Source organism: Neofelis nebulosa, chromosome 12, assembly GCF_028018385.1.
Source record: "Neofelis nebulosa isolate mNeoNeb1 chromosome 12, mNeoNeb1.pri, whole genome shotgun sequence".
NCBI lineage: Eukaryota > Metazoa > Chordata > Mammalia > Carnivora > Felidae > Neofelis > Neofelis nebulosa.
Window position 1 is genome coordinate 70558916 of NC_080793.1, and position 10478 is coordinate 70569393.

Below are 10478 nucleotides of genomic sequence, written 5' to 3' on the forward strand. Positions count from 1 at the left end.
ACTTATGAGTGAGATTATATGGTGTTTGATTGACTTATTTCACTTAGCATTAAACTTTCTAGCTCCATCCCTGTTTTTGCAAATGGCAAGACTGCATTCTTTTTTATAGCTGAATAATATTCCATTATAGATAGATTAGATAGATAAGATAGATAGATAGATAGATGCACACACACACTCACCACATCTTCTTTATTCATCTATCGATAGACACTTAGGCTGCTTCCATAGTTTGGTTATTGTAAATAATGCAGCAATAAACATAGGGGTGTATGTATCCCTTTGAAGTAGTGTTTTTGTATTTTTTGGGTAAATCTCCACAAGTGCAATTCCTGGATTATAGGGTAGTTCTGTTTTTAATTTTTTGAGGAACCTCCATCTGTTTTCCAAGCTGCACCAGCTTGCATTCCCACCAACAGTGCAAGAGCGCTCTTTTTTCTCCACATCCTTACCAACACTTGTTTCTTGTTGTTGTTAAGTTAGCCATTCTGACAGGTGTGAGGTGATCTGTCATTGTGGTTTTGCACTTTCCTGATGACTAGTGATGTTGAGCATCTTTTCACGTGTCTGTTAGCCATCTGTATGTCTTCTTTGGAGAAGTGTCTTCTGCCCATTTTTTAATTGGATTATTTGTTTTCGGGGATCTTGAGTTGTATCATTTCTTTATATGGACAGTAACCCTTTATCAGATACATCATTTGCAGCTGTCTTCTATTCTAATGGCTGCCTGAAGGCATTTGGATTTTAGTAAAGGTCTTTAGAAAGGGAAGTGGCATGAGAATTGTTTTGTGGGAGAATAATGCACATGGCTGAAGCCTTGAGTGAAGGTAGTCTGGTAAAACAATGAACAGGTATTGAGTGTGAGAGGAAGAGCACATTTTCAACTGGTTTGGGCAGTGGTAACTAATACCCCATTTTGTATATGCTTAGTTTGAAATAGCTGTAGATGTAGGCATAGATGTTCAGGATGCAGCTGAACATAGTTGACTCACAACGTATGTATCATTTAACTTAAGTGCTCTCTTTTTCATGAAATTAAAAATGCTAATAAGGCACTATATGTTTCATTTGTGCTCTTACAAATTGCATGGCACTAGTGTGTTATACATTTTGTTTTTATCAATACATTTGCTATTCAGGGTTATATGTACAAAACTATATATGCTATTTTTATGGTCAATATAAAGATTTTTCACGGGTAATTTTGCTCATTTGCAATTTTTGCTTTATGAGCTGACTTTAGACTCTAAGGCTGGAATAAGAGGTGTTTCTGTGTACACTGATCTATATCTGGGACAAAAGGCTTGAGCTGAGATAGCCTTTAGCAAGATATTAACATTGATTAAAGCCTTGAGAGAATTTCTTACAGTTTCATATTCTTAGGGGATATATTTCTATATTCATAGTGAATATACTTATAGTTGACTTTGTATGGTTTTCCCCTTCATATTTCCATGTGTCCATCTGACTTACTGCCCTCATTCATTTCTAAGATTCTCAGAAGTTCTATTACTTTTATATTTACTGTGGTATTTACTTCTGTTCGATGTATTGACTGCAGTTATTACTGAGTATCATTACTGGTTATCAGCAATTTACTGAATAGAGTGTTTAGCAAAAGCCATTTTTATCTTTATTGAACTTGATTTAAAATACATTAAATGTGTTTTATAAGAAATATTTTTGAATCGGTAACTTCTGTACTTACCTATGTACATGTTAAGGGAAGAAGTGACAAGTTTCTTATACTGATCTGCTTTCTTTCGCTGATCTCTTGTTTTTCCATACTGTATTAAATATAGTGTTATGTCTAATGTACTAATATGTTAAGTATTTATAAATAATTAAGTCCATTTAAGATATGTTGAATAAGTGTAGTGGAGTGGGCAAATTCCCTGGAATAAAGATGTTAATGTGGGAACACAGTTCCTCTTGTTCATAAGTATAAAATTGTGCCATTGTGTAGTATGAGAAGAAGCTAAGTCATTTAGAAAAATAGAAAAAGAATTGGAAGGTATTTCAGTAAATTATTAATTCATACCATCCAAATTTACTTTAACAATATATAGTTAGTGAAATAGTGAGAAGACATAGTACTGCACTGTACAATTGAGTAACCACTATGTGAGTGTACCTAGTCACCTTTTCAGTAGTTTAGTAGCCACATTTTGGACAGTGGCAGGTATAGAACAGATACAGAAAGTTCTAGTATAGTACTGGACAGTCTTGGTCTAGAGCTGTGAATCATTTTTCTTTGCTTTTACCTAATTATTTTGAATTGTGTAAGGATTTTATTTAAGGAAAAAAAGAGAAAGACTCCAGGAAAATTTAGTCCTAAATTTTGTCCAGTTTTATCTCTCTCTTCTTGATTTTTCAATATCCTATAATATTAATTTCTGTTATTGTACCAGGGATTTAATTTAGGAGTAGACAGTTATGAATACATTTTCTTCTTTCAAAAGTAATTTCTGTCTTTCAGCAAGCCTAGAATTCATAACTTCATAATTCATAGTAAATCATTAATTAGATTATTTACTTTTAAAAAATTAAATCTTTTTTCTTTGACTATTAGGCAAAGTATAAAGAAGTAAAGGCAAGAAATGCACAGTTATTGAAAATGCTTCAGGAAGGTGAAAGTAAGTGATTTGTGTGTTTTTAGAATTAAAAGTTAACCTTAAAAAATATTTGAAGATAATTTTTCAAGATATATGATTTATTAACTCAACAAAATTAAAAATTTTATCAGAGTGATACAAATTGAATTGTTTCTGATAATTTTATTATTACAAGTCACTCTTACAGCGCCTTAGTATTATACAGGTTTATGACTATTTGGGTAAGAGAAAGCTTGAAATTTCCGTTCTTATAAAGTACTGGACTACATTCAGCAGGAAAATAAGAATAGACCTTGCTTAAGATTCTCTTTTTAATTATTAGAGGAGAATGCTTATTATTTTGGGTTTTCCTTCTCCCCTTCTCCCCAACTCCTTATACTTTTGTTGCCACTCTAAACTTTGGCAGTAGTTCACCAGCAGGAAGCCAAGGAAATCACTCAAAAATGATTAGAAATATTCAGATTAGTAAAGTAGATGCTATGTGAAGCCCCTCCCCACATCAGTTGCACTCCTGATTATGTATACCTAATGATACTTACCTTGAAAGTTCTATGAAGATTTTCCACTCATAACAGAAAAGGAAGTGTGTGTTAAGTTTTTAAACTTTTTTTTAAGCTTTATTTATTTTTGAGAGAGAGGGGGAGAGAGAGAGAGAGAGAGAGAGAGAGAGAGAGCATGCACACATGAGTGGGGGAGGAGCAGAGAGAGGGAGACACAGAATCTGAAGCAGGCTCCAGGCTCTGAACTGTCAGCACAGAGCCAGACGTGGGGCTCGGACTCACGAACCGTGAGATCATGACCTGAGCCAACTGAGCCACCTAGGCGCCCCTGTGTGTTAAGTTTTTAATATGAAGCTTATGCAAAAGAAATTATAAATAATAAAAGACATATAGAAAGATATGAATAAGAGAAAATCTTCTGAACAGACAAAATTAAGGCCTATAAACAGTTTTCCCTGTTAATAAGTGTCAGTGATAAACCAAATAGATCTCTTATGAGTACTGTATAATGTTCAAGAAATGGTGAAACTCACCTTGAAGAATAAGCAAGATAACAGAAATTGAAGATCCTGGGAGTATAATTGTCTAGTCAAAATTTAAACTATGTTAAAAAACAGTTATCAATATGAGTAAAAACCAGAAATTATGTTCAATTGAACAGAATATATAGTGTTGAAATAGATTCAAGCTTGCTGTTTTATAACTTTACTGTTTTTTGTAATATAATTTATACAGCTTAACTATGATGAAATGGAAGTTAAAGAATAATGGGGAAAGGTATTATTTGGACAATTAGATACCAACATTCTGAGATCACTTTAGATCTGTGCATGTTACTGAGTTCTGTGCAGATCATTTAATAAAATTATGAAAATAAAGTAATTGTTTATAAGCTGTATTTCTTTTTTTTTTATTAAAAAGTTTTGTTAATGTTTATTCATTTGTGAGAGAGAGAGAGAACATGAGCAGGGAAGGGACAGAGAGAGAGGGAGACACAGAATCCAAAGCAGGCTCCAGGCTCTGAGTTGTCAGGACAGAGCCTGACGCGGGGCTCAAACCTACAAACCATGAGATCGTGACCTGAGCTGAAGTCCGACACTCAACCAACTGAGCCATCCAGGCACCCCTCTGAGCTGTATTTCTAATTAAAGAAATTAAGGGTATCATTGGACATTGGATGCATGATTTTTAAATATGTAAAAAACAAAGTAATATTTATATTTAGAGAAACATTTATGAAAAGTAAGAAAGTTAAATGATAAAAGCTTTCTCTCATTTAAAATGGCTACCAGTAAATGACTTCAGTGTCCATGCTATACTATAAAAAAATCCAAATGAGATCACCTGGCTGGCTCCATCAGGAGAGAATGCAACTCTTGAACCCAAGGTCATGAGTTTGAACCCCACATTGGATGTAGAGATTATTATGTTTTTAATTTTTTTTAATTTATTTATTTTGAGAGAGGCAGAGAGCAGGGAGGGGCAGAGAGAGAGATCCCAAGCAGGCTCCACACTGTCAGCTCAGAGCCCATGTGGGGCTTGAACTCACAAACCGCATGATCATGACCTGAGCCCAAACCAAGAGTCAGAGGCTTAACTGACTGAGCCACCCAGGTGCCTGAGATTACTTTTTAAAAAATCCAAATAGAAGAATTTTATATAGAACCATTACATGAAAAATAGAGTACATTAGAGCATATATACTCTAGCATTTATAATGTAAATGTAGGGGCGCCTGGGTGGCTCAGTCGGTTGAGCTTCTGACTTCCACTCATATCGTGATCTCAGGGTTCATGAGTTCGAGCCCTGCCTCAGGCTCTGTGCTGACAGCTCAGAGCCTGGAGCCTGCTTCAGATTCTGTGTCTCCCTCTCTCTCTACCCCTCCCCCACTCATGCTCCGTCTCTCTCTGTCTCAGAAATAAACAAACATTAAAAAAAAATTTATAATGTGAATGTAAATGCAGTCAGTTCTATTATAATGCAACATATGTTCCTAGCAATCACCAATTTCTGCCTAAGTACACAATTAAAACCACAAGGATTATGGGGGAATGGGATTAGGAGTGCACAACAGTCAAAAAACTTCATCAGAGACGTGTTAAAAAAAAAAAGATAGGAATCTAATTAAAATAGTAACACAGTTTTATACATGTTAAAATGGTTAAACACAAATACTATAATAAGTCTGGCACTTTACCTGAAAGACCTGAAATTTGCTTGAGAAAATAGGTTTCAGAAGGTCTGCAGGTTGTGTTTACTGTGAAGCAGTGGAAGGATGGAAAGTTGGTATAGTTCTGAACACTCAGGGAATGGAGATAGCTGAGAGATATTTGAGGTGTGTGCATGGGTGCAGTTTTCTGTGTTCGTGAAATAATGCTCAAGCAACTGTAAAGTTCGCGTTATGTTCAAGTTGTTCCCCAATACAGTAATCTCAGTGAAACAAATTTGTGTTTTCAAAACAAGCATATTATTATAAAACTGACTATAATTGAAATATTACTTAATTATTAAAAATTATTCTCAGTGAGTGTGTGTAATTCTGGGGATTGGGGAGTAGAAAACATAATACATAAAAATTCCCAGGTTGAAGGGCACCTGGGCTGGCTCAGACAGAAGAGCGTGCAACTCTTAATCTCAGGGTCATGGGTTTGAGCCCCACGTTGGGTGTAGAGATTGCTTAAATTAAAAAAAAATTACCAAGTTGAATCTTGAGAGTCTATGATTTGTTTCTTGATGCAGTGTCTCACCTTCATTAAACTATAAAAAATACATTTTAATTGCAGTGTTATATTATATTGGTAGAGCTGTGGTGATATCAGTACTCATGTAGTTGATCTTTTCCTCCTTCACTAAATTTATTACAGTCTTACCTGTTTGGTTTCTCCTAGCTTGTTTTCAAAGTTCAGGAGTTAGTTTTTCATGCATTGGCCATTACCATGGGTTAAAGAAGTTGTTAGCCATGTGGGGATTTTTAAGGCTTAGGAAACCTTGGCACCAAAATGTAGAGCTCGTGCTTCCCCAAAGAGGGAAAACCTCTCGACAAAGGAATAGTTCTAAAAGTCCACAGGCTTATGTAATCAGTTATGATCATATGAGCTACATTTATTTGACAGTGCTGTATTGATATGAACAGTCAGATAAAAATCATTTTTGTGGGCCTTACAGTATTGCTCGCCCTGACAATTTGACAAAACAAAACAAACAAAAACATTCTACATTGTTTTTAAAATCTTGCTTTAAGACTAGTCAAAGTATTTGTTTTATCCCTTTGAGAAATTGTTTATGCCCTTGTTCTCTGTAGTATAGTTGGAAAAAATTAGTCTTTCAAAATACCTTTACAATTAATATTTTAACACCACAGAAAATGTAAAATTTCCAAGAAAAACTGCTGTAGTAATAATAATGATGGGAATTTACCAGTGAAAAATAAGAGCTATATAGAACTAAGGAATACATTGATTCAGTACAAGGACAAATCTTTGCCCAATTGCACTGCTGTCTTGGTTCACTAAAGTATTATTCAAGTGTTTGAGTGACTGAAAACATTACACTGCTGTTTTTCCTTTCTTGTCAGTGAAAGATAAAGCAGAAATACTGCTGCAAGTTGATGAATCACAAAGTATCAAGAATGAGCTAACTATACAGGTAAGAAAAACTATGGAGTATACAGGACTGGCTTCCTTAAGCTATTACACTTTAGTCCTAAATTATGAAACTTGATTAAACAAAAATACAGCCCATCAACACTGCAGTAAAGTGATATAAATTACACTTTTTTATTATTATGTAATAGCAGATGGATGAAGATTCTGTTTTCCATGCTGAGAAAGTTAGGTGTGTCCTGAAGAGTAAGGGAGGATAGGGTTGTATTTCAGTTGATGCCTACTCTAAATATGGAGATAAAAAGGGCAGGTAGAACTTACCCAGTCATGAACCGTGACTTTCTTCCTTTCCCATCCTTACTTTGTCATTTTCTCTTGGAATATTGAGCTTCTCCTGTCTACTTTTAGTAGACAACTGAGTAAAATGCCTAATTGAAATTGTGTGTGTGCTCAGTGGTGGGAAGGTGGTGCTCCTGTGATCCCTAGTCATCTAGTAGTCAAATTCATCCCCAGGAGTAAGTGTTAAGAATTAAGAGTATTTGCCTGAAGACACGAAGTCTTTTTTAAATTGAATGTTTGGTTTTAGGTGACTTCACTTCATGCTGCATTAGAACAAGAAAGATCGAAAGTGAAAGTATTACAAGCAGAACTAGCCAAATACCAGGTATGCGTTTCTAATTTCGAAAGTGTTCTCATCACAAATAATACACTTAGGATAGATACTGTGTGAGAATAAGGTACTATTTTATTCAGTCTAAAATCTATTCGCCAAACATATTAATAAATGTTATTATTGGGCATATCATTTACACTTTAGAAAATGTTAGGGTCATTCTAGATATTGGTATTTACAGTACTAACTAAATTCAGAAAAATCCTTGGTATGTGCTGTGGCATATGTGCCAGTGAATCATATCGAGGGAAGGTACATAATGACATTTGTCCTATTATATAAATTTGATCACATTGGTACAGCAGTTTCTCCTAGATATCTTTATTGTAAAGATATCTTTTCCCTTTATAGTTAATAAATATGTGAAGTGATACTTTGAGATTGTGTGAATATCCTTTTCTTTTTACTAAATGGTTTTAGCATCCATTGATGGTGATTTTTCTAATTCTGTTATTTCTTCTGCATTTACACCTGGCATTCAGCATTTTTTTCTGGACAAAGCAGTAAAAAAATCAGCTATTTGTTTCAGTTTATGTGTATATGAAGTATATGTGTATATGAAGTATATGTGTATAAAAAGCATTTTATGTATGTGTGTCTAAGTCATGATATAAAATGTGTTAATTAATGTGGGGAGTCATAAGTCAAAAAGGTTTGAAAGCCGCCACTGTTGGCCTGGAGAACATAGAAGTTGTAACAGCCCCAGGTTTGACATCTCATCATTCCTGGAAGAATTCCCTTTGCCTGGGAGACTTTGAAAAAGTCCTATCATTGATCCATTGATCATTTTGTGTGTGGGTTTTTTTTTTAATCTTGTGGAAAAGCAAGGTAAGAGTTTTAAGCTACGTGACATTGGTACCTATGCATAGTGGGTATCTACTTTGAGGAAAGCTTTTAGTAAGTGTATTTGTATTTTCCTGCTACAGGAAATAAATTTTATTTTTAATACATGGCATTACACATCTCAGGTCCCACATAACCTCTTCATACGTTTTTTTTTTCCTCTGGACAAATCTGTGCATAACTTTTATTTGGTCAGGAATGAATCATGACATTCTCATACTTGATTTTTTTATTTAAAAGATTGATGAAGAAATGTTTTTGACCACTAGGAGGGAAGTTATAGGCAGAACAAGGATGAAAGCAACAGAGAATAGCTGCCAACACTAGTAAATGGGTCTGGATTCCATGGGCCTCTGACCACTTTAACCACAGCCAAGTACTGGTTCCTAAACCTGGCTGACCATCAGAATCACTTGGGAACTTTTTGAATTACAGATTGTTGAGCCCATTTCTAGTAATAATAAATAAACAGATCTGGGACAAAGTCTAGACTTCAGAGTTTTTAAAATATCACCACTTAGGTGATTCTGTTGATCAACTAAATTTAGGCATCATTGCCATAATTTATAAAAATGGAGAAGAAAACTGTAAAATTATTGTAAGGAACCATTATTTTGTGGTTAAAATGAGGGGTAGAATAGTTCAGGATGATTTTAATTTTCCTCTTTGCACCTTTGTACTTTCTGTATTTTTACAATGAGTATTTGCTTTTTAAATCAGAGTCAGGCAGAAAATGATAACGTTAAAAATAATGAATGTAAAATACTTCTTATATTTTGAGCTCCTACCTCTTTGCTTGGCTCAAATCAAACACCATAGATGGAGTTTCATTTGGAGCAAATTAAATACAGATTCATGTATATCACTGAGCAATATGAAAAGTATAGTCTGCTTTTCAACCTGCTGATGAACAAAATCAGATTTCTGATGCTAATATGAACAAGACTAACTTGAATTAAAAATTGAATTATCCGAGAAGGTAATAACTGAATTAGCAGATTTGCAGATTATATGGAGCAAATTATTTATTTTAGAAGTGATCAAAAATTGCACTTTTAAAAAAACCTGGGACAGTCCAAATGAGGTCTAAAAAATATTGGTAGTCTTACTAAGTCTAAACTAGTTCAAGTAGAAGTAACTACTTCATACAACCCGCTTTAACCATTTGGAAAAAAATAACCTTATAAAAATAATTTAGTGGTCTGCACATTCAGATTTGCAACAAACTAAAAAAAAAAAAAAATGTTTCCTTCTCATACTCAAAAATGCCTTTGGTCTCATTTATTCTTAAAATGAAAATGCCCCCAAAATGATACTTCCTAAATAATTTGCCCTATTTTTCTTTACAGGGTGGCAGAAAAGGGAAAAGAAACTCTGAATCCGACCAGTGTAGGTGATTGCATTAGCCTTTGAGGTCAACACAAAAATTAACACTTTCAGGGTTTTGCAAAAATGTGTATATTTAATGCTGTGCAACTGCTAAACTATGCAGTTTTTGTTGAAGAAACTTAAAGTGATTAGCTCACTAACAGTCTATAATTTTATGTCCTTTTGGCTTAAAGTGAAAAGAAGAAAAATAGAATTCCAGCAGAATTCACTGATTATTGTTTACTATCCATACTTCTTATCACTTTAGTTTTTCATCAGTCAATAAAATTAATTTACTCTTCCACTAATATGTTTGAGTTTTTAAATTTCAGAAACGGTGTGTAAGTAGTATTAATTGGATTGTTGAAGTTCAGTGACCATTTACTCAGCACTTTGTGCATGCTAAACTCTACAGGACATACAAAATGAGTGAAAAGTGGTGGATACCCTCCAGTGGACATCGAAGCTGGGGACGACAAAAATACGTATGCATTAGAGTGACTAGAGCTTTGATAGCACATTGTTTGGAAATTGAGAACACTTGCATGAGCTAGTTTCTGCAGGGTGGATCTCTTTTCTGTAAATTTGCCGGGAGGCATTCCAGGCAGAGGGAGCAAAATCTGTGCTGAAATATTTGTTTAAAGAACAGTATGTCTTGAGGACAGAAACATGACACACTGAGAATAGAGTGTTGAAGTTGGGGAGGAGTGAATGAGAGATCTTTCACTGGTATCATCAATCACTAGAGTGATTAGTGGTTTGTGGAGTTGATGTTTTTCTTTTTTTAGTGTAGTCAGTGAAACACAAATATGATTCCTAAAAATACAGAGGTTTTTTGCTTGTTTGTTTTACAACAGAGATGAATACATAAATACTG

At 34.4% G+C, this 10478-nt stretch overlaps 1 protein-coding gene across 3 annotated transcripts in view; it reads left to right on the top strand.

The window, feature by feature from the left end:
- The window catches only part of GKAP1 (G kinase anchoring protein 1), an 80745-nt gene extending 70836 nt beyond the window's left edge, over window positions 1-9909 (top strand). For all 3 annotated transcript variants that reach the window (XM_058695594.1, XM_058695596.1, XM_058695595.1), the window contains 4 exons: window positions 2573-2636; window positions 6690-6760; window positions 7304-7381; window positions 9583-9909. In XM_058695594.1, the coding sequence (XP_058551577.1) occupies window positions 2573-2636; window positions 6690-6760; window positions 7304-7381; window positions 9583-9630 (261 nt within the window). In that variant the 3' untranslated portion in view covers window positions 9631-9909. The remainder of the gene's footprint in view (window positions 1-2572; window positions 2637-6689; window positions 6761-7303; window positions 7382-9582) is intronic.
- Window positions 9910-10478: the final 569 nt, after the last annotated feature.